Source organism: Heterocephalus glaber, unplaced genomic scaffold, assembly GCF_053883595.1.
Source record: "Heterocephalus glaber isolate CG9 unplaced genomic scaffold, H.glaber_assembly_v1.0 deba00000347, whole genome shotgun sequence".
In the NCBI taxonomy this organism is placed as follows: Eukaryota; Metazoa; Chordata; class Mammalia; order Rodentia; family Bathyergidae; genus Heterocephalus; species Heterocephalus glaber.
Window position 1 is genome coordinate 20,669,299 of NW_028258143.1, and position 19,268 is coordinate 20,688,566.

Here is a 19,268-nt window from a genome sequence, read left to right on the forward strand (position 1 = left end):
GCACTTCAGTGTTTGGTTCCCAAAGGCCATGAGGTGGTCCTAGGTGACAATGACAGGTGTAAAAGTAACACTCCATCCTTTCCTGTTCAACACAAAGCAGTAGACTGTTAAAGAGCCAAACTGAAAGAAAGACCCACTTGAAGTCTATCAACTCTAGTGATTCTATAATTTCTTCCCTAACAAATGTATTCATCTTTTCTGCCAATTCATCGGAATATACAGAAATATTAGGATGAAAAAGTGTTAATGAGATGGAATAATCTAAAAGGTACATTTTCTACAACAATGATGCTTAGCAATTCAGGTATTCTGATGCTTTTATTATTTAAAATTTATCTTCTAAAATAACTTCATGGAACAGAAGTTTGCATATAGACACATAACATGCAAAAGGGAAACCATATGTAACTATTCTAATTGGAAACATCATCTATAGGTTGATTCAACTTTCAGGTAGTATTTCAAGCATTACACTTCAAAAGCCATGAAAGCCACAATTGAGAAGTTTCATATTTATCTTAATCATGCTTTTTATTCCTTTCTCTTATTCAATATTGAGTATGTAAATTCTTTAGGTCTGATAAATCAAAGTACTTTCCATTCAGTGCCTTCAACTTCTGCTTGACTACCCCTTATGACCTCACAATTAGTCTCTGGATATTAAAATGCAGGCACACGGAGGAGAAGACTGTGATTACAAAGGATTGTAGGTCACAAGTCACCCTACTGAATGGGAACAGACTGAAAAGCCACTATGAAAAATTACCTAAGGTAATGAAAAATGTATATTTTAAAATGTCAGTTCCAATTAACAGAAATATTTATTAAGTGCATCCTAACTTTCAAGTTGAGTCCCAAATTCAAGTTAGCTGGGAATCACTATGATGAGGGTTACTGAATAACAACACCCAGCCTCGGGCTCGAAATTTTTAAATTGCCAGTTTTGATGTGTAAAACTACTCCATATCCTGCTTAAATTATTGTCCTTTAAAATGCTAAATTTCATCTTTTAATTCTTCATCCTTAATCATTTTTCCTTCTTTGGTTACCTGCAAAGAAACCAACTTTTGAGGAGGCAGCGCTCCTGTGGGCTGTGCAGTGGCACTGGGACCTGGCGGCCTTGACCCTGCGGCTCCCTGAGGCTGAGCATGTCAGCCTCAGACAAAGGAGCACGGGTCCTGCAGTCGCCTGGAGGCCCCGCCTACCCTCCCTTGAGCTGAAGCCAGCGCTACCCACTCCTCCCACAAGTCCGGCCCACAGCATGGAGCTGTCTGGGCACCCCCCGGGCTGCATGCTGCCACCACCCTTCCTCCTTCTGCAGCTTGCGCTGCTCATCATGCTAGGAGGAGGGGGGGAGGGGGAGGAGGAGGGGGAGGATGAGGCATCTGCGGGGTCGTGGCACTGTCCCAGGGCTGCAAGCACTATGGGCAGGACCCTAGGGAGCAGCAGGGTGGAGGCGCCCACCGAGGGCAAGGTGGTGTGCAGCAGCCTGGAGCTTGCGCAGGTCCTGCCCCTGGTCATGCTGCCGAACCCCACACTCACCTTGGACTGGAGTCATGGCTGAGAGGGGGCAACAAATACCAACCATGCACCAGAAGGTACCGCCCCCCCCCCAACAAACACACCAGCTGCAGTGGGAGTCCATGGCGCTCCTGGCATCACACACAGGTGCTCAGGCCTCGGCATCCAGCAGCTGCTGGGCTCAGCTCTGAGGCATAGCTACAACTTCTGCTGTGATATTGAAGAAAACTTTTGAGAAATCTTTGCCATAGTTCTGATCTCAACAAGAAAGATTTGTGCCTCTCATCATGCAGTGTAATGATGGTATCCATCAGTGTCTTGTAGATGTTCTTTCAAGGGATACTACTGAGAATGTCCATTAATGGAATGTTACTCCAAGAATGATTTAGGCAGGGTCAGCTGAAGAAGCCATGATGCAACCAAACTCATGGTCCCTAATACTGAAGATATTTGAAGTCTTTATATTCTGAGATGGTTTGTTATGCAGTGATAATTGAACCAGGATGCTGATTTCTGTGAAGACATCAGGATCTGGGAGTGAGGGGAGGATAAGGAGCTGTGCTGCCTCCTCTTGGGAATCAGAGAGCCCCTATGGTGGAGGTGTGGAAGCCACACCAGCCCCATGCACAGGATCTTGCTGTGTAGTTCGGTCTGGCCTTGAACACAGTATGTAGCTGAGGCTGACTTCAAATGCATATCCTCAGTCTCCCAGTGCTGGGATTACAAGCATCCTCCACCACATCTGGAAGCAGTTAACAATTTGCTGGCAACACGTGACCTAATACTCTCTTCCTGATAAATACTGCTGCTCCCAGCTGGCCACACGGTCATGAAGGGTAAACAAGCAGTGCTCCGAAGGGGACTGTCCTGTACAAGCTATCTTCTTCAGGTTCACCTCTTTGCAGATCCTGAAATCAAGATTTCAATAGCTCAATGTTGCTGGTATCAGGGTGACCCTCATGTAGAAGAAATTTGTTATACAACTTTCTAGAGTAGGCCCAGGGACACCATAGCCACATAAAATGCTCAGATGTACTTCACAGTGCAAAACAGCAAAAAACTCAAGAAGCAGAGCCCCCCCCACCCCCAGTGCTGAGGAGGTGAGCTGTGCTGAGACAGTATTTGGATCCACAGCACAGAGGTGCAGGGAGTCATAAATGACATTGTTCTGAACTCCAGAAGATAGAGCAGAAGTGAGCAACAGAAAGACGGCCTCTATCAGGCTCCTTGATGAAAATGGAAGCCCATTGGAAAAGTGAAGAAAATCTCTGCAATAAAGGCACACCAGACCACTGTAGTTGCACGCTGAATCAGGTGGGATGGTGTGTGACTGCAGTCCCAGCAGTCAGGACAGCTGAGGTAAGAAGGTCACATGGTGGAGTCCAGCCCGACCAATTTGGTGAGTTAGTGAGACCCTTAGTGGGTATCTAGAGTAAAATGTCTGAGGATATAGTTCACTGAGGAGATGCAGGGTACAAGCCCCAGTAATGCAAAAATGAAAAACTAACAGATAGATGATAAATAGAAAAAAATGTTCATAGATTCTTAGATAAAAATAACAAAATAAGTGGCCACTGATTTATTTAGTATGAAGAAAAAATGGCTGCCATGGGCAGAGATGGGGAGAGTCCCCACAGTCCTGGGCCTGACTCTCCTGATGACACAGAAAGTTGTGGAAGAATTAAGATAGAGACCAAAAGTGTAGAAGCAAAGTTGTACTTTTATTCAGCAAGCATGCAAGAGTACAGCTGCCTTCTTGCAGAGAGACAGGAAGGGGTGCCCAAAATGGAGCCACCATTGCAGGGGGGCTCAAAATGCTGGTTTTACAGTAGTTGGGGGCCTATCCTGTCTCTGGGATGAGGGTGCCCCTACTTGATTGGTTAATAATTAACTTAGCTCATTACTAGGGACAACATGGAAGGGTCTTTTCAGGGGCCCTTTACATCTTAGGGCCAAGGTTCTTTTTCCTTTTGAGCTTAGCAAACCAAGTTTTGCAGGATACAGCATGAAGAGGAGGTACAACCTCAGCAGACTGTCAGCTTTTTATGGGTAGTTAAGCCTGTTCTGCCAGCTATCTGAACTCCTTTGGGGAGGGGCTCATCTCTCCCTGCCTAGGGGGTCGCTATCCCTACAGGGCTATAGGCTTTTCTATTACATGGACTCAGGTTATGGAACCCCCAAGACATGAGCTCACTTCCTTGGCAACATCTCCAAACAGAACTTGGAACCCTAGTTAATGGGTGTCACTATCTAGTAACAGCCATCTCTCAAGCTCACTTGGCCAGAGACAGTCAACAGCGAACATGCTGAGCTGCTTCTCCACTTCAAGAGGCCACAGCCTCAGGACCCCAGGTAGAGAAAGTATCTGTGAAAGATTAAGAAGACAGCTGACTCCATCCAGATGCCACACAACTGTCACAGACACTCCACGGACGGTCTCCCCGGGAGTGACCACTAGTGACCTACCAAAATCAAGGTACCCCAGTGAAGTCTCCCTAAACCCAAATACCAATGGCACAGAAACTGGGAAGAGCATGGGGCAAGTATCACCAGGCCCAGAAACACCCAGTAGCTCTGGGCAGGTCTCCCCAGAGCCAGGCCCAGAAAACCTAGAGAGTCAAAGTCCAGTGGGGGAGACCAAAGTCACAGCCACCAGCCCCTGAGAGACACTGAGAAGCCTAGTGTACATCCATCCAGGCCTGGCCACCACTATTGGAAACAACTTCATAGAGAGCCTTGCAGAATCCCAGCCAGTGTGGTCCCTGCAAGCAGTCAGGCCACTCTTATTCTCTGAGACCTGCCTGCCTGTTTCCCTGGGCAGCCAACCCGTCTATGGTCCCTTCTTCCCAGGCACCTCCACCACCCACACCTCTACCCGATCGGCCCTAATTTTGGGAAGAGACATTATGACAAGGTCTCTTGAGAATTCCATCCACTTTGAGGGCCTGTGTGATAAAGATCGAGATGTGTGGGCCAGGCATGGTGGTGCACGCCTGTAATCCCAGCACTTGGGAGGCTGAGGCAGGCGGATTGCCAGGAGTTTGAGGCTGGCCTGAACTACATAGTGAGACCCTGTCTCCAAAAAAAAGATTGAGATGTGTGGTGCTTGGACAATAAACAGCATTTCACCACACATTGGGTAGAGGAGGAAGGAGACCCGTATACTGTGTCACCTCAGTTGGAGTTAGAAGAGGCCACTAGGCTTTCTGAGCTAAAGAAAGATTCTGAGCTCTTAATTCATTCATCTCCTTGTATACCAGAACATCCTAAAGTGCCTTGTCCAGGAGAAGAGAAATCCATCCACCACAGAGCTGCAGGCCACTGGAGAAAGCTGTATTATGCAAGTGGCCACACTTTTCAGGCCAAATGCTTTGTTGTCTGCACGGTCCGTGTAGGGGGACTTGGCCGCCAGGTGTATAAGTGCACCAACTGCAAACTCACGGTTCAAAAGAAGTGCCACAAACTTGTCACAATTGAATGTGGGCAGCGTTCTTTACCATCAGAGCTCATGGTGCCAGTCAATCCATCATTCATGGCTTCAGACCCTGCACACACAGTGATCCCACATAACCTTTCAACTCATGAGGCTTTAGAATAAGTTGATGAAGAGAATGAGGCAGGGAACATCAGAGAAAATGGCAAAGCTTCATCTGGTCTAGGTCTTGAGGACTTTGACTTGCTCTACGTGATTGGCAGAGGAAGTTATGGGAAAATACTGTTAGTCCAACTGAAAAAAATCAGATTGTATGTATGTCATGAAAGCAGTGAAAAAAGAGTGTTTCTACATTCATCGGGTACAGAGAGAGAGGCACATTCTACAGCAGACATCCAACTGTCCTTTTCTAGTTGCACTGCATGCTTGTTTCCAGACAGAAAGCAGACTGTTCCTTGTTCTAGACTATGTCAGTGGGGGAGAGCTACTGTTTCATATGCAGCACAAAGCACACTTCCTGAAGAACATTCCAGGTTTTACTCTGCAGAAATCAGTTTAGCAGTCAACTATCTTCACCAGCAAGGAATAATTCACAGAAATTTAAGAATGGAAAATGTATTACTGGACTCAGAAGGTAACATTAAACTCACCGATTATTGCTTGAGTAAGGAAGGCTTACAGCCAGGAGACACAACCCACACTTTCTGTGGCACTCCTCATTTCATGGCTCCAGAAATTATGAGAGGGAGATTACAGTTGCAGTGTGGACTTGTGGGCTCTTGGAGTACTGATCTATATGATGATGATTGGAGAGTCTCCATTCCACCTTGATGAGTGCTCTGATATCCCTTATGAAGATTCAATCGAGAATCTTCCAAGTAATTTTGGAAAGAGACATTTTCATACCTCATTGTCTGTCTGTACAAGCTGCAAGTATCCTAGATGGTTTTTTGAACAGTGACCCAAAAGAACGACTGGGCTGTCATCCTCACAGGGGTTTCGCTGATGTTCAGGAGCATCCATTCTTTCAAAATATGGACTGGGACATAATGGAGCAAAAACAGGTGGTGCCTCCATTTAAACCAAATATCTCTGAGGGATTTGGTTTGGACAACTTTGATCCTGAATTTACTAACCAACCTGTCCGGCTCACCCTAGATGATAATGACATCATGAGGGAGCTTGATGGATACGAATTTGCAGGTTTTGAGTATATCAATCATCTTATTATGTATGAAGAAGGGGTCTGATCCTCATTTTTCTTTTTTCTTTTTTTTTTTTTTTTTTTTTTGGTACCGGGGATCAAACTCGAGTCCTTGAGTCTGCACAGCAGGTGGTGAAACCACTGAGCTAAATCCCTGGCCCTGATCCTCATTTTTCAACTATGCATTTTGCTTATGTTGCCATTTAATGCTTGGAAAAACTTGTTACCACCTGGATAGAATTAACCATTTCAGAGTTGTTTGGAAGCTAATTTTAATTTATTGTTTTGAAGTTATATTTAGATGTAATACTTGATTCTTATAGTCTATAGTAGAGAATATGGAATTTTTGTTCATAGATTAGTTTTTATGAACTTATTTAAATGACAATGAGCCAATCGCTTGAAAACCACACTTGTATATACATTCCATTTGCTGAGTGGGACATAATGCCTAATATTTTTTCTTTTTATTTGTGATACAAGCAAACAATTTATCTTTTCAGTACAATATCTTATCTATGCTAGTTTCTCTCCAACCACATTACCTGTACCTTTTGGGCTCAGTTTATGTAGTCTTCAGGAAAATCCAAAAAATAGCAACAATTTTGAATTAAAACACATATACTTGTATCTTTTTTATATGAAGAAAATACAATATATGACTGCAAGCTTTAGAAAGGTAATAGTTCTCATGAAATGGGGCATCTGAAAGTGGTTAAAGGATGATTTCTTGAATGTTTGCAAATTTTAAATTGTTCTAAATTTAAAACTAGATCATTAACTAAAATTAAATTAAACTAAGACTGTACCATTATAACTTATTTACACTTAGATGATGATGGTTACCTTTCACATCCTTGGCATGAAAATGATACTAAAACAGAAGGATGATATATAGCATCCTAATTTTAGTTAATGATCTGGTTTTGAATTCAGAATGATTTAAAATTTGTAAACATTTAATAAAGTCTCTTTTAATCTTTTTCAGATGCATTTCATGAGAAATATTACTTTTCCAAAGCTTATAGTCATGTATTGTCTTTTCTTCATATAATTTAGTTTGAAACTAATGAAAACATCAAAGGAAAATATTTATAGACATTCATGTGTTCATTTCTGGGGCATGTATGTTTCTCTTAATGCCTGGAACTTGTTTTAAAACAAAAAGCAGTATTCACAACATAAACTTATAGAGAATTCTAACATGTCAGAAATATGTTTATGATCTTTCTTTTAAGTGTTGCTCTTTTCCACAGGGCATTTCAGAATGTAGAATAATCACCCAGGGTGATTGTTTACCATGTTTATTACTGAGCCTACATTAGAATTCTTTTGGGCTTTTGAACCTCATTTTGAGAAACACTTTCTTCAAGATATTCTTTTGTCCTCCAGTTAAATAGTAGAAGGTGTGTTCATGGTATAATATTTTAAGGTGTTACAAGCAGAAATTTACAACTTTATGAACATTTTGGAACAAATTTTACATGAATGACTTCATTAGATACCTTCCTTGTTCCCCTCAACAAAATCTTATCAGTTTTCTGCCAATGATATCCAAATGATGAGCATTTTTCTTTGATGAGGTTTTCACCATTAGAGTGGTCTTTTGCATTTCAATTTTTTTAAATAATAAGATTAACTGTATATTTTATAGAGAACTGCATTACAAATATGTTTTCAACTATTTTTGTAGTATTTAAGTGTTATGTCAGTTCTTTTCATGTCATATAGAAATTGTCTCAAAATACTCTTTAGGGAAATAAGTCAGTTTATAGTCAGAATGGTTCACATTCTGGTGTTCTAAAAAAATTATTTTGCATAATCCTATAGTCAGGTCACTTTATGCATATGTAGCTTAGGTTAAATTTCAAGTACTGTGCTCAGCACTGGTATATTTACTGTATACATTTGTTTTGTTTTGATTTTTGTCATGTAGAACACTGACTTGGTCATCATAATTAAAAAAAAATTTTTTATTACAATTTTGCCAAGCATGCAATTCCTCACAAACATGCAATTTCCCTACAAAACAACAGTTTACTTTATAATACAGTAGGATTCTTATATTCCTAAAGAAACTTCTAAATTGGTTTTTACTTACAGATAAATTAACTTTTTAAAACTACATTTGAATTCATGTCAACAAAAAACTAAATATAATGCAAAATTATATTAATATTCATCTTAAAAGAGTAAGAAAAATTATTTACCATACTTATAATTTCTGAACGGTGGTGGCAGGCTTGTCCTCAAAGGAACATCTACAAGAGAAATATTATTTTTATTCCAAAATATTCAAATAAAATGCATAGCCTTTTGTTTTTATTCTTTTACATCCACAGACTAAGTTACATTTAAAAACAAACTGATAAAACACATGAAGACTGATAAAATGAGGACAACATGCCATCAAAATCTAAGGATCATCAAAACAATGGGCCTACCAATAAGATGCTGAGCTTTTATTAACTGAACTAAGAATTCAGTAACACTATTCAAAGATCTAGTAGTTTAGTAAATACAACAGTAATTACTTACACTTGAAATCTGTGAGTTACATGTGAGAGACATTATTCATTTCCTATATAGTTTGATGTGTGTTAAATTTCAATCTGAAAACTCTTTGGGGGTCTTTGGCCATTAATAGGAACCAAAGATCTAGAATAATATTACTCTTATCAAAATTTGGATAACCTACAAAATAAATCCTCTAACTCAGAAAAGAAAACAATAATCTTTGTAAAACATATTCCCAGTACTAATAGTAATTTTAATGAAAAACACCTGACTATACAACCACTGCTGAGGAAATTTAATAACATATATCAAAATTACATGTACAAATGCTCCTTGACCTAGCCACTCCACTTTAGGAATTTAGCAGAGATAATAGCCAAAGAAATTTTGACAGAGAAGAATAAAGCTGAAGGCATCACACTCACTGACTTCTAAATAAACCACAAAGCTACAGTAATCTAAATAGTGTGATACTGGCATAAAAACAGAAGCCTATCCCAATGGAACAAAATAAAAAGCATAGAAATAAATTCACACATAACCAACTGATTTTTAATAGCAAGAACATACCTCAGGGAAAGCATTGTCACTTCAATAAATGGTGCTGGGGAAAAGTGGATATTCACATGCAGAAGATAGTTAAATACAAAACAAAAACTTTCTGAAATGACTTTCAGGCAAACATTCACATGGGGCCAGATGGATAACAATGTTAGCAGAACCAATTCCCTCTGCTCCCCACAATACCAGCCAATTAACTAACATTAAAATTACATGTGCATACACTACTTGACCTAGCCATTCCACCACTGCCATCCAATTAAGTAGAGAAAAGTGTTAAGAAAGGAAGACAACATTATTTGGAAAGGAAGTAGTTATTCTGAATTTCAGGCCACGGTCACCATGAGAGGTAGCTGCCTCTCACTGATGATATCCACACCTCCAGAGGTTCCTAGACTCAAGCATTTCTTGTATGAAAGCAACTTTAAGCAATACATTCACAGATCACATGCTTTCTGTCCACTCTGTGTTCTGTGACTGTGCTGTTAAGCTTTAGTGAGCCTTGTCTTCTCCAGCTGACACACTTTTTCAATATAGGCCATGCCTGAGACTTGCAGGGGTGCCTCTTCTCTTTCCCCTCTCAGATCTCAGCTCGTGTCACATCCACAAAGAGGTTTTCCTGACCACCCTGCTTGTAGGAGGGGTCTCCTCTGATACTACTGCCTCCATGACATTTTTATGGGTATAGTTTTGTCTGTTTACCTATTGTTGTCTCTATATTTTCAACTAACTGATAGGTTCCTTAAGGTGAAAATATTATGAGCTGTTTGCTGAAAACCTAGGACAGTGTCCAGCACAGGATAGATTAGCAAAGACCAGTCCCATAAAGGCATAGACCACAGCCTGTTTTCTTCATTATGCTGTCAGTACCTAAAACAATATCTGCTACATGGTATGCACTCAAAAATACTTATGAATGAATAAATATAATTTAATCCCTGTAACTAGTAGTTGGGAGCACTGAAGCCCCAAGGAGATTATTGGTCAGCCCAAGATGTCTAGGACAGAAACAGGAAATACACAAGCTGAGCCTGGAGCATCCTGGAGCATGTACATACACACACATACACACACACACACACACACACACGCGCACGCACACACACATCCATGCATATGCCAAAGAGGCCAAGTGAAAGAACTCTCAATGCTGAAAGCAAGAACAATTTGAGCAAACTAATAAAATGATAGATAAAATCTCCCATGCAGAAGAGTTCTATATAAATAATATAAATATTTCATCCCTAAAGGGGAGCATAACTCCCCATCCTTTACCTGTGTGGACTACATACATGACTCACTCCTAAAGAGGAGAATATTAAGGGGGGGAAACTTTACAGTGAGAAGACCTAACAAAGCTCTAGCCAAGCAATCAAGGTCAATATCAACCACCATGAATCATGCAGGAAGTATGAACCTTTGATACCATATGATGTGATTAAAGTGACACTTTACCTTCCTGATCTTCCTCTCAAAATCCCATAACCCCATCCTAATCATGAGAAAAACATCAGACAAATTCCAGTAAAGGGGTATCCTACAATGTACCTGACCAGTATTCCTCAAAACTGTCAAAAGCAAAGAACAAAATAGAAAAGAGAAGAAAAGACTAAACAACTGTCACAGCCAAAATGAGCCTAATTAGATATAACAACCAAATGTAATGTGGGATCCTAGATGGGATACTGGAGCAGAAAAAAGACATTAGGTAAAAACTAGTAAAATCTGAATAAATTATGGAATAGACTTTAATGATAATTTATCAATACTGGCTCAAATTATAATAAAGGTAGCATACAAATGTATAATATTAACAATACATGATAGTTAAGGGGGAAACACTGAATATGAAGAAATATAGAAAAATAAAAATAAACTATTAGAACAGTTGGAATTCTCATTTTCCCCTGATAAAACAAACTGCTCTTCAACGTAATATACGCCAAAAATAAGAGGCTATGCAGAAGGAATTCTGAACTGGAAGGCTAGGAAAAATCTCTACAGCTCTTTTCTTTCCCATGGGTTATATAATTTTACACTCAGAAATATGATTCAAAGTTTTATGAAATTCTTCCAAATCAAGGAGTAATTAAAATGTCTAAAATTATCTAGACAATTTGTATATTATTCAGAATCTAGAAAAGTTGTTATCTATACAGTACCTCTGTAATCAAAATATCTGATTACCATTCATTCCTTATTTGTCAACCATAGGTTTATTATATTTATTATACTTATAAATATATCCTTTGATATATACACATTTATATGCATGATACTCTAGTGCAATGTTTCTCAGTGAAGAGTGAATCAAATTTAACCAAAGTTTCTGGGTTATGGAAAATACAGACAACTACGGCAGGTGACTAGATTAAGCTATAGGTGGCAAAAGTAACTATTAAAAGAACAACACTAGGGCCAGGTACCAAAAAAAGAAAAAAAGAAAAAGAACAACAATGAAACACCTTAATAAAGCATTAAAACAACGCCCAAAAATCACTCATTACTATGAACAGTTCTGTTTTAGACAAAATTGACCATCGCACAATGTCACACCCGCCTTCTAGCTTTCTGCATTCAACATGCTAGAGCAAGATGAACAAAATTCAAACACTCTTTTGACACTGAGTGAATCCACTTATTTCAGAGATTCTACTTGTGCAAAAGGAACAAGAGAAGAATAAATAGGCAATTTGGTATAGTACTTAAGATTATTTATTTTATTTACTTTCCATTTTCTTGGTAATATCAATATATATTATTAACATTAGACTTATAAGAGTTTTATATATATGGTTATTCTTTTACACCTTCACGGAAAATTCTTAGAAGTTAGATCACTGACTAAAAAACAAATATTTTATGGTTTTTGAAATTTATCAACAAGCGATGTTTTATACTATTTGTAAAGATGCCCATCAACAGACTAATGAATAAAGAAAATAGAATTTTCTTCAACCATAAAAAATAATGAATTCCTGTCATTTGTAGGAGAATGGATGGATCTTAAGACCACAATGCTAAAAAATAAGTCAGATACAAAAAGCTGAATATCACATAGCTTCTCTTACATGAGAAACCCAAGTATAAATAAAGAGTAAAATCAAGGCAGACTTTTTGGAATAGAGGAAGGATATGAGGGGAATGGAGAGGGGAGGAGTGGAAGGAGAATGAAAATAACCAAGATATGTTACCTTTATGCACCAACTCCCCCAAATGAATGAAAATATCAAGTATTGCAAACATATGCCAATAATAAAATAAAAGGAAATAATACTGACATTTAATTTCATTCTGCTAGATTCTGAATATTTTTTCAGATTAAAATACAAACACATACAAAGAGTACATATCTCACAGTTAAACTGCCTGGGTTGATTTGCAGCTATACTTTTTATTAGCCATGTAATGTAGAACAGATAGTAATAATTTCTACTTTATAGAGATACTGTGAACACTTTATCTATGTAAAATTCTTCATATAATACCTATATTGGTTAACTAATATAGGTTACTAACGTGTACAACACATTGATATAATAATAATAATATAGGTTACTAATATAGGTTAACTAATATAGTTACTAATTATTAGTAGTATTTCAAAAAATTCCTGGTGTCAGACTATTTGATCTTTGTTGTGCACACAATTCATAAAATGCAAACACACAGCCCACCAAGATTTCAGAATTCCACAGAACCTCCAATCAGATGACAAAGGTAAGCTTGGGCACAGAACCTGCAGCTCAAAAAAGTCTCTATCCCCCATATTCACCTTTTACAGTTAGTAGAACACACTTCCCCACCTGCACAACTGAAATATGCCTGCCATGATTATGTCACAGGTGAACAATCTGAGCAGACTCAGCATCTGGCTATGATGGGTCCAACTGCTGCTGTCTGGAAAGACGTTCTGTAGTACTAGAGATAAAAGAACATAGCAACCCTGGAGAGACTGAAGCTTCCCCTGCCTCTGCAGCAGCTTGAAAATTACATTTTTTTTTCTCAAGGACTTCAAGAGGAACTTGTTCTGCCTGTACCAAGAACATCACAGTACTCACTGTATCAACACCAAGAAGTTTTGTGACCCTTACCTACACACAAAAAAAACCACTTTTTTTAATGTAGGAATGTTTTTAATTCAAAACCTGAATATGCTTTGGGTGATAATCTCTCAAAAGTAGGACAGTCTGTAACGGACACTGTGAGAGACCAGAACATGCCACCTCTTTGTTATAAGGATCATTTTGAGACAAAGACAGAGGCAGAAAAGCTCTCATTCCTCCATTTACCTAAAAGCACAGTTTTTTTGTTTTTGGTACTGGGGATCAAATTCAGGTCCTTGTGCTTGCACAGCAGGTGGTGAAACTGCTGAGCTAAACCCCTGGCTCTAAAAGCACAGTTTACACCCCCTCTCCTCTCTACCAAGGAGAACAAAGGTTGACCACTGAAGACAACTTTAACCCACACCCACAGGCAGATCGAACCAGAGATTTACACTAGAGAGCTTCACTAACTTTATCTGTTCCCTTCCCACAAGTTCCTGCTCCTAAGGACTCAAAGTCCTTTGCCTCTGCTTTCTCTAAGAATATACTGCTCCTGTTGAAGATGTCATATAAGCTGGGATTTAAAGCCTTCTCTTTGAGAATTAATCCTACGGTGTCTCCCATACATACATGGAATACACTTGTTAATAAACCACTTGTCTTTCTCTTCTTAATCAGTCTTTTGTCACTGGGTTTCCTTTTAATAAGAAATTGTGAGATTTTAGAAAAATATTGTTTTTCCCCCTACATTACCTCTTACTTCTATCAGTTTTCCTCTGATAATTAAGAATATGGCAATAAAAAATATATGCACTGTATGTAGGCCAGTAGTTCCTTAATAATTCTTTATATGAAATCCTTTAAATAATCACTGCAAAGTAGACTTGCTACAGAACCCAATCTGTTTACTCACTGCCCAAAAAGGAGTCCAAGGAATTGAGGATGAGTTGTTGGAGCAAAGAAAAAGATTTATTCAGGTTGCTAGCAAAACAAGATGATGGCAGCCCAGCACCCTAAAAAATCATTTTAACTAGATTAAGTTTCAAGCTCCTTCTATCCTTAGGCAGAGGGACAGAGGTGGTCTTAGGACAGGAAAAGACTGATGGCTGGAGCCACCTATGCGCCTCTCCTGTGGTTAGGAACGTGACACTGTGAAACATGGTAGTTGTGATGCTCCTGTAAATATTGACAATATTTCAGATCTTATCTTGGTGTCTTCAACTTTGAAGGCGGTAGAGATTAGGGCAAACCAGTTGTTTAGGGTACGTCAATCTTCACTACCAATTCCAGACAAACATTCCTAAATGATTAACGTGTTTTCATGCAGTGCTGAAAAGGAATCATCTGACCAAAGGTTAAGGTAGCAAAGAAGACAGAAACAATGTGAGGAAAGAGATTCAAAGCTTTGTCACTCATCAGACACCTACACAGGCCTCTGTGAATTCTCAGTGAATGCTACTGCCAAGTGCCACCCAATGGAAAGGCACATTCATGAAAATATTACAGTGTGTCCTTATCCACCTTATTCACTAGATATGAAATTATGTGATTTTTGACTCTTCCCCAAAGTCAAAATAATCATGAGAGGTAAATGTTTTGAATGGATTCAGGAAATTGCCCACTACAATCCAGCTAAAGATACTCACAAAAGAAGCCTTCAAAACTTGTTTCAGAAAGTGACAAGAATGACAGCGTAAGTGTGTTTGAAATGAGGGTATTCTGAGGGAGATTAATGGCAATGTGTCTTTTCTGTAATAGTTTTTTAAATTTAAATATTGATTATACTTTTCAATCACACCTCATAGTTAGGTTTTACCTACCCCTTACTCAAATAATACAAAATAGCAAAACTACTCAAAATTATATGAGGAATTAGAAAGGTTAGGAAGAAGACTTTTGTTTTGTTTTGTTTTGGGTACTGGGAATCAAACTCAGGTCGTTGCACTTGTGAGGCAGGTGGCAGAGCCACTGAGCTAAATCCCTGGCCCAGGAAGTAGACTTTTTTACAAACAGGAAATAAAATGTTGAGAATTCACTACATTTTTAAAAGTTAGCTAGGGCTAGGATTGTAGCTCAGTGGAAGAGCACTTGCCTCAAATGTGAGAGGCCCTTAGTTCAATTTCCAGTACTACAAAATAAATAAATACAAATAAAAAGCAAGATTTACACATTTACAATGCACACACTGAAACCAAAATCTTGATTTTTCAAATCTCTAATAATGGAATTAGATCTCTCAGAGAAATGGCTGATCCCAGGCCTGTGGCAGAGAAAGAATATGATAAGATAACAAGTCATCTTGTTATACCCCAAAGTAAAGAAGTGCTCAAAGAATGACGGGGACATATTAAAATGTCACGAGAACCTGCCTGAAGGGATTCCTAATGATAATAGAGAATATAATCCTTTAAATAAAGAATCCATGAGCCCACAGTGATATAAACAAGTCATTAAATAAAAGAGGGAGAGAATGTAGAAAGTTCTCCCTTACTGTAGAAAGCTAACTAGTACATGTAAAATTATAGAATCAGAAAAATCACCATTTATCAATCATCATCATCATTACTGATGCCGGTAAGAATCACCAAAGAATGCTAAACTTGTGCCTAAAGGTTTGAGAAGTAACAGGAGATTCATGTAGTCTCAAGCTATATCCCTACAAGATACTTTTCAATTACAATAAAAACTTGTAATATGGAAATTCGCCAGAAACTACTTTAACCAACTGATGTGTTAGCACCACTCACTGATCAATAGAACCGAGGCTGGTGTGATGCACTGAGAAGACACCAGCATCAATTTAATGATTTTTCCTGCCAAAAGGCAGAACCTAAGTCTAAACTATGAGAAAACATCAGACAAACCCAACAGAGGAGCATTCTAAAAAATAGCCTATCCTATGTAAATTTGGCAAGGTGGTAAAACACAATAAAAGCTAAAGAAGTAGTCCAGATCAAAGGAACTAAATACAGCATAGGACCTTAGATTTTCTTTTGTAATGAAGACCTAATTAGGACAATTAAAATCTCAATGAAGTCTGTACATCAGATAACAGTACTGTTACAATGTCAAGCTTGATTCCTGAGCTTGATCATTATGCTTTATTACAAAAGAGAAAGTGAATTCCTCACTTAGGAAATTACACACTGAAATACTGAGAGGTAAGGGGGAATCATCTCAATACACTTCTCAGTGATCCAGAAAGAAAAACTAAATAAATAAAAAGCTGGAAGTGGTGATGAAAGTGAGACAGAGGAAAGAGAAGGATAAATAAAAACTAAGGAAACCATATGTTAATGTTGGAGGAATTTGCATAAAAACATCTACAATTAATATTCTTACAACTCTTCTGGAAGTCTGAAATTATAACAAAGTAAAAAAAATTAAGTCAGACTAAAGTCATGCATTTGTCAACCTATGGAACCACAAACTGAGATATGTACATTGCACCACAAATAAATTACACTTCAATTAAATTAATAAAAGCTATGCTGGGTGTTTTATTAAATACTAATGATTGGGCCACTTCAATAATGAAAAACAGAGGTGAAAACCCCATTGAGGACCTATTTAAAGGAAGATTAACTTCTTGCCAACTCTAAGTTCAAAATGATAAACTAGCACTGGTAGAATGGTTGCCATTTCTGTGACCTTGATGACTCAACACCTCTCTGGGTTTCCTGGCTGTACAGGGTTCTGCTTCCTTCCTGCTATGTCCCACAGGCCCCTTCTCTGCCTAGCTAGGTAACACAATCAGCTATACCATACTCCTTTGTTAACCTCCAAAGACATAAACCCATTCAAGTAAACTTAGGTCTTAATTTTTTTTCCCAGGTACTAGGAATTGAACTCAGGACATTGTGCTTACCAGGCAGGCATGATGCCACTGAGCTAAAACTCCAGCCAAGTTCTGAATTATTTTTCAAGTCAAATATGATAGTAACAATCACGACTGAAGACACACACTCTACTCACTGAGAAAGTTTGGCAGGCTGATAGGCCCAGAATAGCAGCCAGTCTAGCACTTAGCCTCAATTCTAGATTAATACCTTCCAAAGTTACCCTTTTCAGTGCATGTCTGTGTGCATGTGTGTGGGGGGCGGGTAGTGGGGACTAACTCAGGGCCTTCACACTGAGCTATATCCCCAGCCCTTTTTTGTTGTTGTTGTTTTTGAGTCAATCCTTACTAAGTCACTAAGTTGCCCAAGTTGGGCTCAAACTTGTGATGCTCCTACCTCAACCCTCTAGCACATTGTGTGTGATTATAGCCCTGCATCATCATGCCTCGCTTTCTCAAAAGGTTATTAACATCAAAGCCAACTTTTTTTCCAAAACACTAATAAAACAAAATGATCCTAATGATCCATACCTTGCTTTAGAAATACTATAAATTCCTTTACAGTTTGGTCCAAATTAACTCCATGATACACTAGAGGTTTGAAATTGCGATGCTCAAATGAACGAATGAGGCGAACTGTAATTGTCACTTCTTCAGCAGCCATGTGAAGAAATTTCCTATGGCACAAGATACAAGAACAAATGAAATCAACTCACAATCATTAACAAGTGACTGCTCAGCAGTCCCACTATCAGCTCTCAAGCCCCCAGCCAATTTCTTCCATACTCTGTGGCTACTGATGGAGGTCCCAAATGGAGCTAGATTCCAGGGTATACACAAAGGTCCCAAGGTTAAGTCCTTGCAACCACTATGATTCCAGAGAGATCTGTCACTATCACAGATGTTCCGGCCTGCAGAAAAATGACAGAGCACAGAAGATGAACAGAAATGACAGGCTGGTACATGTATATGTACATGTACATATATGTGCATGTACATATATGTGTACATGCATGTGTATACGGGGAATACCAGGCCAGCCAAACACAGATAAATGGCAGAGAGAGGACAGCTCTGGATTTTCCATGCCACTGGACTCCTGCTTGGCCTTGAGATGAAAGTATATTTATATCAGAATCAACTATCAACAGGCAGCATTATAATCTCACAAATACTGCTGGATGTCAGGACTAATTTATGTACTTACCAGGTATCATCCATCTTTTATATTATTGAAGCTGAATATGTGTATCTCTTCCTAAAACTAAATGCCAGGCCTACGTGCCAGGTGTTTATGTTATCTCACCTCTCTCATCAAACCACAAGGGATTATGCCCATTTCAATGACAAACAAATAGACAGATTACATAAATTGTCCAAGGTCATAAGGTTGGTAAATAATAGAGCCAGGATTCAAGCATCAACTTAACTCCTAAAATGGCAGGATCTTCTGCCATAGTGTTTCTTAAAATACTATCAGAAAATCAAAAAGTATAACTTTCAAGAAAATTTGCATAGTTGCCAGTGTTTTATAGATACAAATATTGTATAGTGCTATCTAATAGTAACTATGTCATGCTACTTTCAACTTTATATCTTATCAACCATTATATACAATAAAAGTACAGATACTAAAATTTAAAGATGCAGAATTTCTTTATATAAAAATGGCATAGTATTTGCATATAACCTAAGTATATCCTGCTATATACATTAAGCCATCTCTAGATTGTTTATAATACCTAGTACAATGTAAACGCTAGGGGCCGGGGATTTAGCTCAGTGTTTCTGATGCCTGTTTTGTAGGCACAAAGTCCCAAGTCCGATCTCCGGTACCAAAAACAAAACAAAAACAATGTAAACGCTATGTAGTGAGTTGTGATATTGTATCATTTAGGGAATAAGGACATGATAAAAAAAGTCTACAGGTTTAGTACAGATGCAATTTTTTCCCCCAATATTCCTGATCTGCAATTGGTTGAATCCGTAGACTCAGAACCCATGGATAAGAAGGGCTGACAATATTATTACAGAAAAAACATCTGTAATAATAATACATATAAGAAGTTCAACCTTACTACTAATTGTGATTCAAAATAACAATGAGATTTATTACTCATAAAATAACACAATGAGGTCTGACAATAC

General features: G+C 38.5%; 1 protein-coding gene across 5 annotated transcripts in view; it reads right to left on the minus strand.

Annotated features, from left to right (window-relative positions):
* CUNH2orf76 (chromosome unknown C2orf76 homolog) overlaps window positions 1-19,268 on the minus strand; it is a 97,003-nt gene that overhangs the window by 25,436 nt on the left and 52,299 nt on the right. For all 5 annotated transcript variants that reach the window (XR_015446164.1, XM_087197998.1, XM_087197997.1 and 2 more), the window contains 2 exons: window positions 17,652-17,797; window positions 8,369-8,419 (listed from right to left, as the gene is read on the minus strand). Coding sequence is in view for 4 of the 5 variants with exons in the window: in XM_087197997.1 (XP_087054123.1) it covers window positions 8,369-8,419; window positions 17,652-17,797 (197 nt within the window). In the remaining variant the exon portion in view is untranslated. The remainder of the gene's footprint in view (window positions 1-8,368; window positions 8,420-17,651; window positions 17,798-19,268) is intronic.